Source organism: Stegodyphus dumicola, chromosome X1, assembly GCF_044657685.1.
Source record: "Stegodyphus dumicola isolate Sdum_Otavi_A_Nest chromosome X1, ASM4465768v1".
NCBI classification, from domain to species: domain Eukaryota; kingdom Metazoa; phylum Arthropoda; class Arachnida; order Araneae; family Eresidae; genus Stegodyphus; species Stegodyphus dumicola.
In genome coordinates this window covers 13628266-13643760 of record NC_140780.1, presented here as the reverse complement: position 1 = coordinate 13643760, position 15495 = coordinate 13628266, and the positions used below count along the sequence as shown (strand labels likewise).

General features: G+C 32.0%; 1 protein-coding gene across 1 annotated transcript in view; it reads left to right on the top strand.

The window, feature by feature from the left end:
* The window catches only part of Pgm2a (phosphoglucomutase 2), a 156614-nt gene that overhangs the window by 46786 nt on the left and 94333 nt on the right, over positions 1-15495 (top strand). Inside the window, exon 3 of the mRNA XM_035366369.2 lies at positions 1253-1412. Within this exon, the coding sequence (XP_035222260.1) occupies positions 1253-1412 (160 nt within the window). The remainder of the gene's footprint in view (positions 1-1252; positions 1413-15495) is intronic.

Genomic DNA, 15495 nt, shown 5'->3' with positions numbered 1-15495 from the left:
AAGGCAAGCACTAACGAGATCGTTTGCAGACAACTTTTCGCTGAGCACAGGCACAAATATAGCAGTTATTATCCGATATAAACAGATGGATCAAAGTCAAATGATCATGTTGGATGGCTTTTGTATTTGAAAATTACATAGAGGGCAGATGCCTGCACCATGCTTTCTCAGTCCTAACATCTAAACTAACTGCAATATATTATGGTCTTTTGTACATCTCAAAGCTCTGCCGCAAAAAGTTCATAGTTTACACAGACTCGTATAGTGCTCTTAAATCTTTGGAAGCTTTTCCCAACACTCAGAATCCTGTTTTAGTGGATGTTCTCAAAATTCATATAAATTTAACGATTCAAGGTTATGAAGTCCTGTACTGCTGGGTTCCTGGACATGCTGGAATAAAGGGAAATGAGCTTGCAGATATCGCAGCCAAATCTGCGGTTGAACTGTCCAGTCGCCTTATCCCTAATGTACAAAAGACCATAATATATTGCAGTTTTAGAGATATCTGCAGTGTCATCAAGGGAAAGGTCCGAAAAAAATGGCAGCAAATTTGGGATGTTCAGCATCACAAGTTGAGAAACGTCAAGCCTAGAATTGAGCATTGGGATTTTGCTGGAAATCGTAAGGAGGAAGTTCTTTTGACTCGCCTCAGAATTGGTCACACTAGATTGACACATAACTACCTTTTAAAAGCTGAAAATGAGCCTGTGTGTTTTAATTGTAATGTTTGTTTATCTGTTCGTCATATTTTAATTGAGTGTCCATGTTTTAATAGGCTTCGCCAGAAATATTTTAATAGCTGTGACTTGCCTCTCGACCGTTTAATCGGAAGAGAGGTCAATTGTGGTTTGTTTTATTATTTGAAAGAGACTGGCTTTTATTACCAAATGTAATTTGTTTTGAAGACTGTCTAGAATTTTAATATGTGCTTTTAACTTGTTTTTATATGACTTCATCCTCTGGATTTGGTACATTTGTCTACTTGTTTTTATTTATTGTATTTTAACTTCATCAATTGTAATCACCCCATCTCGTGTTTGGCGCGTTTTAATCATCCTTGGTTTTGCGCCATAATCTCTCACTCACTCACTCATCATTATTCTAAATTCATACCATTGAGTGTCAAAAAGTTAAATCAATGAAATATGCATGGAATGAATTTGGAAAACCATCCGTCCATGTTTTAATTTACATGTTGATATCTTCTTTTGCCTTTTATTTAGTAATGTAAATTAATTATTTTTTTATATAGGTTTGCGTGGTCGCATGGGTCCAGGTTATGCAGCTATGAATGAATTAGTCATTATACAAACCTCCCAAGGGTTAGCTGAATATCTTAAGCGGTGTACAGACCTATTGAAGAAGATAAGGGGAGTTGTTATTGGATATGACAATCGTCACAACAGTAAGAGGTATGAACTTCATATAAAATTTACTACACACATTGGTGGATAAAATACTTGTTGTATCAATATTTGTGTTTAGTATTCATGTTTATTCAGAATATTATTATTTGTAATTCAGGAGATCTCATTTATTTATCCCCCCCCCCCGCTTTATCAAAAATACAAAGTACTGCAAGAGTATGTAACAGATGAATGTTCTTGCTGTAGTCATAGCATGATATAATTTGTTCTGATTTGTATACTTCGTTTATTATTAAACTGTAATGTGCTCTTTGTGTCCTTTTTTTCATCCAATTAGAATGAAAAATACTTAATGATTCATACTTTCCCTTGTGTTTTGAAGGTATAATCAGTAAACAACTGCTCATGATAAAAGAAGTAGTATGTTAAGGAAGTGAAAGCCATTCTGTATTCTTAAAAATCAACTCGGTCTAATTTTCTCAAATGGATAAAATAAGCTGTTTGCTCCTTTCTTCACAGAAAAATAAGCAGATCCAAATTTTAAGCTTCACAAAAACGAATGAAATATGATTATTGAATAGTGGTGGAAAATTTTTTTCAGTAGAACTAAATATATTAAAGCACTTTATATAGTACATAAGACAAAATAATTTTGATCATATTTAACTAAATGTCTAAAACTTTAAACCTAATTATGCTTCTAGTATATCATTAACCATTATTCTGTATTAAACAAACAACAAAAGTTATCTTCTCAACTCTGGACTTCAGTTGTGGCAGTTACTGCCACATGATTGTCACCAAAAGGTCTGTTTTAAGTAAGGTTTGCTAACATAAAACTTCTTTTATCTTGTTAGCTAAACCACTAACTTCTTTTATCTTGTTAGTCACCAGGCCATTAATGCATGAAGCAGTTATATTGAATCAGTGTAGATTCTGGAAATACACCTGTCATTCATTAATAGTGGAACAGCAAAAAAATTTATTGTAAAAGTTACTTCAACTGTTGAGGGCAATAATACAGTAGAATTCCAGAAATCCACAAAGCTTGGGACCAGAGGTTGTGCTGATTTTAGGATTTTGCGGATTTCAGGACAGAAAAGATAAAGCATAATATTCGGACTAAAAGTGCAAAATGAATAAGGCGTATTATATACATTTAATTAATTATAATATATATTATTGCAATAACTTATTATATGCATTAAATTATTATTACATATATAAATTGATTATATTATTCATTGTATTATATATACTCGAGGTTTGCCAATTTCGCCTCATGCAAAGATTTCTGGTTTCGGATTCCGGTGTTAGAATCACTGTTGCTGTAAAATTTCAACAGCTTTTCTTTATTTTTCCATATATCATACACAATCATATCGTAATTCGTATGATTCTGCTATAAAATGCACGTCTCCATCTTTTTGCAGAATTTGTACTTTTTGCATTACCGTCAATCCAACGTTGCAAGCAGTAAAATCACGAGTGCGTTTCTTATCTGTCCTTGTATTAAAAAGGGCTGAAATTAAAAATATTCTTAATTTATCCACAAAATATCCGGAAATAAAAAAGGCAGCACTAAACAATCTTGTGAAATGAAATAACAAAGCTCAGAAAATACAACGTGAATCGTGAACTTGAACAAAGAGTTGGGTGAATCGTCTGCTTTTTTACCTCGATGCAGATTAGAGGGAAAAAACTTATTTATTTTATCTTATTTTTTTAACTTTTTTATATCAATAATGTGATATTTCCATTTTGACTCATTATTATTCGGTAATTATGACATCATTATTCGATAAGTATTTTTTTCTTCGATATTTCATACTCAATGTTGCAGTTTCCAGAACCTATAAAACTGAATGTTTATGTTCCGAGAGGCAACGCGGATTTCAGGTCGACTGATTTTCGGTATTTGACTGTATCAAATATGACTGACTGAAAAATATGGTAGGAAAACTCCTCATTACTTGAAAAGAGAATTCTTTGGCAGAGTTCACAAATTGTTCTCAAACTTGCAGATGTTTAAGCATCATGAATGCTAAAATAGTAATATAATCATCGGGATAAATTGCTTTCCATTGCACTAATAGAACCAAAATTCCCCAGAAAATTGTGCATTAGAGTTTGTTCAGTTTTCTGTGTTGGATATTCTTCAATATTTTCTGCATTTGTTTGTTCAATTTGAATTTAGATATGTGTTTTTATGTTGCTACCCGTGCTCAGCGCTTTTAGCTGCTCTGCCATTGGGGGATCCAAAGTCTTATTTAAAATCTTGTTTCAAAATCTTCTGTTCTGATATAGTCTGACAAATGTTGTAGTATGAGGGTTAGGGTTATATGAATATAGCAAAGCATACAAGAGTTATCGGCTTTCGTAGGGCCCTTTCTGTGGGAAATTGGGTTATGTTACACATGGAAAAAACCACAGAAACCAAACAGGTAAGTATCCCGTGTGTTTGTTTGGGTTAGTTCCGAGGTCGAACTGGCAGTATTCAGCGGTCTTAAGCATTTAAGCACTGGTGAGGCTGAAAGTGAAAAATAAATATTACCCCAACATTCTGTATGATATCTAATTATCTACTTTCTATCCTGGCTTATGTTCACACATAGGCTTTGACATGCCTGCAATGCTACAACTAACTGCAGATCGCCGGAACAAAGCGTAACATACTTCAAGCTAATCGTCAGCATACAGCGGTATTTGGAACTTGATGTCTAACTAATAAGTAAAAAATATTTCATTTCTGAAATAATCTTAAACCCAAATTTAGTTTTATTTATTTATTTTTAATATAATCATTTGTACAACTATGCATCAGTCTTAGCACTTCATTTCTTTCAAACAACATTTTGCATTGAAACGAGCAAACAAATTTGAAATAAATTGTATTTAAAACCAAAAATGACAATCAAGTTTTTAAAGACAGTAATTTCTTTTCCAAAACTATTAAATATATTAATGTTTATTGCTGATTATTAATTCAGAAATTTAAAGAAGTTTCGTATTATTTAAGGTGTATCTTATGCATGTACCGATTACTAATCTGTAGGCTTATTGATGCATCCATATTTTAAAACACTTTGCTTTATGTGTAGTGTCAATATGAGACTGTTTTCCTTAGAAATTCATCCACGGAAATATCTCTTTCATTAGGAACATAGACCTCTTGTGCTACATCTCCAAACATCAATTTGCAGGATTTTTATGCATTAATCACCTGAAACAATTCAGACTATGACATTATTCATACAGGGAAGTGCTAGCCAAGATACTACTTGGAGCTTGGTACTACTCAGAGCAGAACTAAAAGCACCAGTAGTAGAATAATATAAAGTGTAACTTACATGTTCGGGGAATTTCTTAGCTGCAATTCTACGATTTCAATTAATCTGAACACATGACAATTCAGTAGCATCTAATCAACGCACTATAGACAATTTAATGATGATGAATTCAGTAAAAAGTTTTCCAGTATGGTAGAAAATAAATGTTCAGCTTGTTTCGATATCAGTACTATTCCACAGATTGCATAATGCATTTTCATTCTTAAAGATAAACATGTGAAACTGAAAACCAAATTTATGTGCACATTTTGGATATTAACTTTCTGAGTACATTTCAAGTATATAGGTTAATATTATTATTCTTGTTTATACATATATATGTGTACATTGTTGTTAATTGAATTGTGTTAGTGCTTTAAAAAAAAAAAATTTCTCTTGCCTTCCAAAAATTGTATTAGTATAGTATATTTCTCTGTTTTCAAAATTTAGAGTAACAAATATTTTTTCAATATAATGAAGTACCGATCCATCTCTACTTAGAGTTTGGCAGTTAGTAGATGTACTCTGGAGATAGTTGAAAATCACATGTGGTTCATACGCGTGATCAGGAGCTAGCTCCATGGTGCACTACTTCTACTACTACTACAACTGCAGAAATTGGAACACAATGTTAATTAGTATTAAATTTAATTTATAGTAACATTGAAATATTTAGTAATGCAGAAAAACTGATCTCTGGAAAATAAATAATAATTCATCTTTGTGTCTATATATTCATACTACTGTTTCTCTCAGATCTATGTTTATGACCTGAAGAAGGAAAAAAAAAATGTTTTTATCAATATTATTGGGAAAACTGAACAAAGTACTTCAATGTTTGACATTTACGAATGGCTTTCTATCTTAAGCTGCATTCAGACGGCGGTATAAAGAGCATAGAAGCATAGTCATAAGGGCATAAAATACAGGACATCCGTTCACACCTGCGAGAAGGGGGTCTAAGCTGCAGCCAGTGAGAAAAGCTAAATTTGCACGTGCGTGGATGTATCTACACCTTTCGCGTGCTGCTTTCTAGCTCGATTGATTTCCTGTGCTCGCTCTGCTTGTTTTCGTTATTTTGTGTCATGGCTTTTTCAGCTCATTACAAAGTTTTACTGGTTCAACAGAATGCTCTTTTATCTGCCCTTCTTATAAGCCAAGAGGCAACGGAAGAAGGTAAAAAAAAGAAACAGAATGAAAAAGTCTGAAGATATGTTTTTGGAAAGACCAATAATTCACTGGCACGTATTTCTATGGAAAGCAGTATGATATATTTCTGCATTGTACTGTAGTACTCTCTATACTATAAACATGCACATGCATATTTATATATATAAAACCTTCAATTTTTATATATAATTTCTCGTACAAGAAATATATTTTAAATATGCCTAATTAAAAAGAAATCTTGAGAATAACTGACAGATAGCCTGTATATAATATTTTCCCATTTTGCAGGTGTGAAAGCAGTTAAGCGGAAAACAGTACTTTCCATACATTATCATTTCTTTTTTTTTTTTAATTTTCAATCAAAAGGAACATGTTTCTGTGACAGTGAAACATGTGTGCTTAGCACTCCTTATTCACTGTCACTGTCGATCACTACAGTAGTTGGCTGCACTATCAGTATCAATTATCACTAGTACTAGTATCCCACAACTAGTCACCATGACCAGCAACCACAACTAGTACAATATCAAGAAACGTTCAACCAACAATGTATTTTATGCTCAATCATTAAATACATTTTACTGTGTTGCCAGCTGTTTGTATTCATCTATTTCTAATAATTTGCATGTATAAGCCACACATCTGAATTTAATTTCAACATATGCTGTCATTTCTATTTACGACCAATAACTCAAAAGTAATTTCACATTGACAAATTTTAGGTACCCAAGTCTTCAAATACAACAGAATTATGAACATTCATACCTTATCCAGAAATTTATACCAGAGAAATAGCATGAATTTAATGATCAAAATTCCATTCAAATGATAGTAATAAAGAGTGGATAATAATAACAAATACTATTCATTAAATTATAGTCCTTGTTATGAATTATGTGTGCTATTCAGTTTCATTAAAAATAAATTCCTTTCATGGAGAACGTAATTAAAAAACAGAACAGAACTTCAACAGGAGACAAAACTGTCTAGACTTTATTTTAAAATTATTTCACTACATTTTTTCCTTCTTGGAACTCATAAGAGCATTTTCTCAAAAGATTAATCTTTTATTACTTATACAAAGCTTACACCATTGAATTGACTGTTGTGACTATCCTTAAACAGCAGATTCTTGATATTGATTTGATGTTTTAGTAAAATTAATTCATGAAGTAAGTTTGGAAAGAAAATCAGCATTTGAAGCAAATAGCAATACAATATTTCCAGCTTTTTCAATAAATTTATTCTTAAATACGAAAATAATTAAACAGGAAGAAAATGATAGCAATAATTAATACAAAAATAATAAACAGAAAGAAAGTAATAATAATAATTTACACAGAAATAATAAAATTTTTGCAAGCATGAATGTTTTAAGGAATTTTAATAATAAAATGAAAAATATTGGATGGGATCAATCATCTACAGGATCATACACAGCGTGCGTAATCCTGAGCTTAACTTTCACTTTTCAGGAGTTTCATCCATATTTTTCAATTTATAGTGAAAACCCATTAAAAAATGCATGTCATCATCGTAGATTTCTTGCGAGATCAACTCATTATTTCGTACAGATACGATTACAACTCATTCGGATATGATGTACTCCGTATTAAAAAAAAAGTCGCCTTCTATTCTTCTAAAAGAACGTCTATTCATTGCCTTTGATGTAACAGCGAAATCGTCTAAAGAAAGCTGCTTCATTTTAGCTTCGCTCTGATTGATCTACGCTTATCCCAAACTCGGCATAAAGTTGAAAACTTGGAACCTTGTGCCACGAGCCTTAAACCAGATTATGTGACGTAGCACAGACTGGTTGCCTTGGTAATGCAGCTCGGCTCTAACCACTTATGCCCTTTATGCCCCCGTCTGAACACAGCCTTAAACTCTTAATTGCAACACATTTCAGCAGGCAGTTATCTTCACATTTTTGCTAGATTTCAAAGGGAAATGAAAAACGTAGGTCTTTTAGGAAAAAATAAAAGCAAGGTGATATTTTCTCATTTGAATAGCATTCATGTAGTATTTAAGAAACTAATTTGCTGTATCAAATTTAGCTTAACTATTTTCTGTAAAATGTCTAAAACATTTCTCAAAATTAATTCCATTAGATTTGCAAACTATTTTATGTTAAAATTAGACTTCCCAGACGGTATTTTATGCAGTGGGGATAGAGGCTTCTTGAAAGGACCAACCTGCGGGTGACAAAAACCCTCCTATGTTGTAAATTGCTTAGTAACGAGTGATAGCTTTGAATAGGGAAGAGATTATATTTCTTTCCCCTCTTTTTTTTTTTTTTTTTTTTTGTGTAAACATTTTGTCATTCTGTTTTTATCAAAATCCAAATGTTAAAAAGATACACTCACTGAGATATTAAATTTTACTACTGTTATGTATATAATAAAATAATTAAAAAGGCCTAGCAGCAAAAGGATGAAAGAATTGAAATTTTAATGCAAATATTCCCATTTATTTCGAAAAAAAGGATTTCTCTTTATACCTTCTGCTAATTCCTAAGCTTAAGAAAATAGACAGATAACTGTATGTTATTTCTTCTGTCATCATGCAGTAATGAAAAAGCAGTGCCAGAAAAAGTAAGATTAAAAAATTTGTGAGAACAGGAATAATTTTGAAAGCTGCACAAATAGGAAACTACCATGCAGAAACATTAGGTTCCCCCCGAAGCAAAAAATATGAAAATTCACTGATACACTCACTGTGATTCGAACCACTGGCTCTGCTTCCATTTATACCAAAAGAACACATTATAGAGGAATACCATAATTCCTTTTATTTTCTTCCACTATATGGGCGATTGAGAAAAGGATACCCAGGCGACCTAGTTGACGTGAATTATCGAGTGCCACGCTTTAGTTCGGATACACTGTAAACATTGAAGTTTTTTTTTTTTAGCAGAAAATATAAAAAATTAGTTAAGTTCTCCACGTGACTCGAACTTCTGTTTGCTGGTTGCAACCACCAGTACTAGAGCACCCAAGGAGGAATTTGATAATTCGCTATTATTAAAATGTATATTGAATGGATAATTCTAAACTTTCAATAGCTTAAAAGTGATGTTAGTACTAAAATTAAATTAATTTATTTTATATTTTGTAAGAAACAAAACAAAAAAAAATATTTATTAGAATGCCAGATCTAGCTTTTCAATTCTGTATAATTTAATACACTAATAACTAGAAATTCTTTATATATATATTTTTTTATATTTTTAAGGAGCAAAATAAAATATTAATATATGGAAATAATTGGTAGTATCACTCTTATTTTAGTATATATATTTATTTGAAGTAACTAATTGGAAGCTGTAATAAGGGAGATTTTTTGAACTTATGATTTTAATTTAGAAGCAAAAACAGAAACAACTAGCTTATCTGTACAAACTAGTACAGTTAAGCTAGTTGTAGCTTTAACTTATCTTTTAAAACAAATAGCTTATCTATCAAAACTAACTCCTTGCTAGAAACATTGTATTGCTAACAAATGTTTACATTGTTAGCATTTAATCTACGATATTGAGGAATACTTGACTATTAATAGATTAATATCGATATTGCATATTTCCAGGAAATCTATTCTTCCAATTCCCAATTTAAGTTCCATGTTCTTTTAGAGTAAACAGCACATTAATTATATTGCACTGAAGATTACTGTATATGCAAGGATAGAGAGAAAAGTATTTTACATCAGTTAGATTTGAAATTGCTAAAATTATCTGTATTGAAGGAAGCATATAGGGAACAAGTGTTTTGTTTTTTAAAACCAAACTGCAATTTTCAAATGCATAATTTTCGCTTCATTCAAATCTGAAAAATGAGACAATTGTATTATAAGAATACTTTATCAGAAACAAAGTAAAATTAGATAATTTGAGATTGTTATTCAACCGATACTTAAATAAATTTAAATTGCGATAATCTAACAATAAGAGTAACAATTGAACTCTTTTTGGAATTTTGTTTTAGCAAAGGCATATTAATGGCCAAAAATTCGTGGGAATGTGTGTTGTGTGTGACTTATCTCACTTGTCTGATAGTAACATCAGAACAAGCCCACGAAATTCATCGTGGCAAGGAGTGCAATATTGTGCATGTTGTTGGCAAAAGCCTTGAGCACCATACAGGTGACAGTATGACTTTGCTGAGTTCCACTCTCAGTTTTGAAGGAGAACATCCCTGGGAGATGGGTCTAAGGATATCCCACTCTTCTTCCCTGCTACTAACCTCTCGAGAGGACTTCCAGCTTGCTGCATATTAAGATGGACACTATACATTTACAAACAGGCATGCCTTTTCCGAGATTTGAATCTGCACCCATTTGTACCGCAGAAGGTTTCCCTAACCACTGTACCATCTAGGCAGCTAAGTGAGTGTGTCAGTATATCAAAAGATTCAAGAATAAATGCTGTTAAGAAGGCATTGCTCACCCATTCTCAGTTGAGATGATACATACTTAAAAACTTAGATGTAAAATGTTACGGAGTTGCAATCAATTACGCAAAGCATAGAAAATTTATTTAAATTGACTTGGATAAGAGTTACCTTAAGAAAAATTCTTACAGTTTCATGAATAATTCCTTTTTCTAATGGGTCCCTTTGAAAGTATAACGAATTTTAGAGTATTTTTCTTCGTACGAAACAGAAAGTAGGGAAACTTTTAAATGAAAATTGGCAAACAAATTTATTTAAATTGTCTTTAATCATTCATATATTCTATGTCATTTGAGTGCACTAATTGTTCCTTGAGATACTGCAATGCCGGAATATAAATTGTAAGTGTGAATTCCACAAGTTCAAACTGAGTCATGTACGGGCAGAAATATTGTATGAATTTTTTTTTTTTTTTAAATTAAAAGCTGAAAGGTTTCAGATTTTAAATTACATCCAAAGGAACTTTTGTGTTACTTTTGTGTTGGATTTTTTTGTGTTACTTTTATTTATTAACCCATTAACCTCCAAAACTACAAGGAATGTTTCTTTTCTCATGAAAATAATAACAAACATTAAATTAAGCATTTATAACATAAATTTACATTGAAAATAAAAAAAAATGCTCTTACCCGTGGAAAACGTGAGTGTTGCGTTCATGCAACTTCAGCGGAATAAGACTACGGATGTTTAGTGAGCAGGATTGTACTCGTGTGATGTTTCTTTTGAGTGGAGCGCATGATTACTTTTTAGCTGTATAACGTTTTATAAATCTACAAATCACTTTACATGTAATTAATCTAATATTAAAATATACATTGTATTTCTTTTACAAATATAGATTATTTCATTTGAAAGATTCAAGCATGAAAAGCTTGATAACAATCATGATGTAAAGCTATATTACATACTTTGCATCTATAAACAGTCTGGCTATGGTACTCTTTACAACAAAGTCTTTTGTTATCAACGGACTTTACGATTAAATGTCTACTATCTCCATGCAGTGGTTTTTGAATGCTGAATTTACTAGGTCTTCCTGTTGCTGATCTATTTCTGGCTGATTCTACACTCTCAATAGGTGTTTGCAAAAGGAATAATGCATTCTCGCATCTGAAATCTAAAAGAGACTTTATATTTCCACTTGTAAAAAGTGGTGATATTTAGTAAGTTTAGATACGGTCTCACCTCATATAATTTATCAGTATTGTCAATTTGACTATTATCAAATGCAAATTCTGCTTCATGTTCCGGTACTGCAAATGTGATATTGATCCTCGTACAACAGGAACAGAAATGTCCTTATCAAAAGACCAATACATTTTTTCTTGAGGTAAAGAATGATATCCTGTGAGCAATAATATTCCAATAAATCTTCTCATATAGGCTTCAGATGCAATAAATTCTGGGCGTTTTTTTTTTTTTTTCCCCGCTGAGCGTATATATTTGTCTGTTCTACGAGAAGAGAGTAAATGTCTAAACAAAACGAAAATCGAAAATCTGTGCACTAGTTTTACATTGCATTTTGTCTTTTATAATTTCTCTTCTATCTCTTTCTTCATGTTCTTCCTGAGACATAACTAACAGTTATTTTTTATCCACTTCAAGATTTCAGTCTTCTGCTTTTTAAATTTTTTGGAAGAGTATAGCTGCTTTTAGAAGGCGAAAACTTACTTCTTACGTGAATTTCAACTTCCCCAGCAGTATCATTTGGTAAAATATCGTTATCATTATTTAAAACATTGCCATTCCTTTCTTCTTCGTCACTAGATTCTGCAATATCTGGGGGAACAACAACAATATCAGTTTCATTCTGGTCATTATTAACATTATCATCATCTGTTTCTTCATCAAAAAATCTTTGAATGGCATCTTCTAATGTAATATACCTCGTTCTAGGCATTTTTAAACAACCAGAACATGAACCAGAACATCGAAAGGAATGAGTGAAAAAGGAGATTGACTACCCGTTTCCTGCTGATGTTACGTCAGCGCAACACCTGTTTTCCCTTCCTTCCCAACACAAATATAATCATCTGACTGATGTAATGTTCTGATAAACTGTGACCTTGACTAAAAATAGATCCCTCATAAAGACGGCGATTCTTTCGTTAAATATTTTCAGCAAAAATACCCGGTCGAAAATTTTGCTTAAAGTGTGAGATTAATTATTATAAACAAAATGATTGTTGAAGGCAAATATTTTTTTTACAGATATAATCTTCATAATATTCCCTACACAAAATCATCTGCTGATATAAAATATCTTAGGTAGTTATATTTATGTACGCATTTATTTTGACCGACAACGCAACACCAGCGGTTAATGGGTTAAATAGCATGTTCTTTGCACTTAAACCATAAAATTCAGTTCAAGAGCAATATCACAAAAGAGTTTGAAAATGAGCGTATCTTTAGAATTTCCGATACACAGTCTCGCGCGCTGGCAATAAAAATGTTTTTATGTACAACATTGCCATTGCTCGCTTTGAAATCCTTGAGTTTGTTAATCAAAAATTCGTTAAAGTTTTACAGAATATGAAATCGATAATAAAACAAACAATCTCAAATTTGGACTGCCAGTTGCCTATATTCGCAGTAGGATTACAACATTCAAAATTGGATGGCTCTAGGTACCGTTATTTTATCACATTGCGAGAAACATACATACATTTGTGCAGATTCTTCATTATTTAATTTCTTTAAATATAATACAAGATGATAATGTTTTGTGCTAACAGTTGGAGAAGTGAAACGGTCATTCAGAATGATTTGACGCAAAACGGAAACAATTGTCCCTCAGGGATAATGCCCCTTTGAATTAATAAAAATTTTTTTTTTAAATGTTACAATTCATTTAACTGTGAGATTTAAAAATGATTTTCAAATTTTGTTTTATACATTTAATTTTTAAAGTGTGGAAGAGGGAGAAAATCCTGTCTTTGAATGCTGATAAATAGTTCTTTCTAGTCTGGCGTAAGATTGAAACAAATTCATTTGAATTTCTGTTTGATTTAGAAATGCAGTGTCTCAAATCAACTCAAATTTTAATTTTAAACCCCATATTGCTAGCAAATACACAATAGCTGAAATTACCAAAATGTTTTTTGAAAACCCCCAAAATTCTAAAAATTGCTTTAAAGTTCAGAAAAACCTAAGCTAGGAAAATTATTGTTTGATCAAAAGATCAAGTATTTACGAGGATTAGTTTGACTATTAGCGACCAATTTGTGCCCCCCAAAAAATCTCGACCTATATATAAATCACAGAAAGTATCAAAACTCAATTTTTCTTTTGGGACATTGCTTTGGACACATCTTGGAATTTCGATCTCTGTCAACAGATGTAAATCTTCAAGCCATTTATTGAACTCTATACCTATAATATCTAATTTCCACAAAACAGCCACAGAAGAATTTTTAATCAGTAAAGATGTCACTAAGTGGGTTGAAGTTTCGTCAAACCTTTCTTCGGACATGTTTCCTATGATAACCCATCCTAAATAAGTTTCACATGCAGTCAAATTGGATTTCAATGTACATATTCTTCTTGTAAGTATATTACCACACTAATCTGCACCTATTAACAGATCAATATCAGGACAACCTTCTTCATAGTCAGTGAGCCAAATTTTATTTTCTGTTAACTTTTCTTTATATAGGTCTCTTTTCAACCGAGGAATGTTGCCACAAATGATCTGCTGATCCAGAACCTTTATGTTACAGGAGAAGTCTCCTTTCAAAGATATCAGGTTAACGTCATAAACATAATGCTCCCTTTTCTCAGTTGTAATTCCCCCAAATAGAGAGTGAATTAAGATTCTCTTTTCTGTAGGCTTCAAACCTAGTTTCTTAGCTGTTTCTTTAAGAATGTAAGAATGTTGTGAACCAGTGTCAATGAGTACATGTACTTGTAGCTCTTTCCCGTTAGGCTTCAGTTTCACTTGTAACGTTTGAAACAATATTTCATCAGAAGTGCATAAGTTAAGACGAACTAACATCAGATGACAATGTCTTCTCAAGTTCCTGTATGTCACCTTTCATCTTATTTCCAGGGAGTTCCGGGCACATCAAAAGCGAATGATTTTTACTGCTAAGAACACATTTGATGTTGGACTTGAAAAGTTTAGAACAATGTCCAATTTTTAAACAGCCAAAACAGGCCTTTTTGTTTTTTAAAATTTCTTGTTTTTCTTGAAACTTGAGTTTACTTGCAGAAAAGCAATCTTTACTTTTGTGCAGTTTGTCACAAAATATACAAAAATTGTTTTCTTTTATTCTCTGTTGTTCCTGCAAACAAATCTGCTGCTGTCGGTGGTTTACTAGGAACATAACGCTGTATTTTCCCTTTCTGAAATTTGTGTTCTTTACCTACAAATCCCTTAGCTAAACGAATACGTTCTTCGCCTTCAACTTCAGCTTTCAGGAACAATAATAAATTTCTTAATTTCTTCCCATAAGCATTTTCTTCAGAAGAATCGAATTTGGTGTTAACTATAGGGTTTCTTAACCAAACTCTAAAAATGTCTTCCAGAATACACAGTTCTACAAGAGGGAAAAGTATAGCTGAATATGTATCGGATGTTAAGCCTATGGACTCCAACGCTCTTAGATGTGAATCTAATTTCGACGTATCTAATTTTCTTTTTTCTTCGGTAACATTTTTTACAACAAGGTTTAAAAGTTTGCGTATATAAAATTCAATTAGTAATTCCTCCCTGCCGAATCTTGATTTTAAACATGCAATAGCTTTATCAGAATTTTCACATGTCGGTGGGTAACTATCGACAATATTGCGAGTTCTAGAGCCCTCAGTCATGCATTGAATTAAATATTGAAATTTATCTTCTTTCACAATACTTTCATCGTCATGCATTCTTTCGAATTGGCTCCAAAAGGCAAGCCAATCTTTGATTTCCCCATCAAATTTCAAAAGTTTGTTCTCTGGTAGCTTTAACTTTCGTTTTTGAACGGGCGAAGAATCAACAGAACTTTCAGTTTTAGAAATTCTATTTAAATACGTTTACTTCTGCCTTTACGAAATTTTCATTATATTCTTATATTGTCGTGTACTCATTCTGATGCTTTTTATCGTCTTTATCTTCTAATAATAAAGAGCTTATTTCTTGATCCATTTCAGTTAGCTGACAATAAATTCTATTTAAATTAGCAAAGTTAGGTGTAA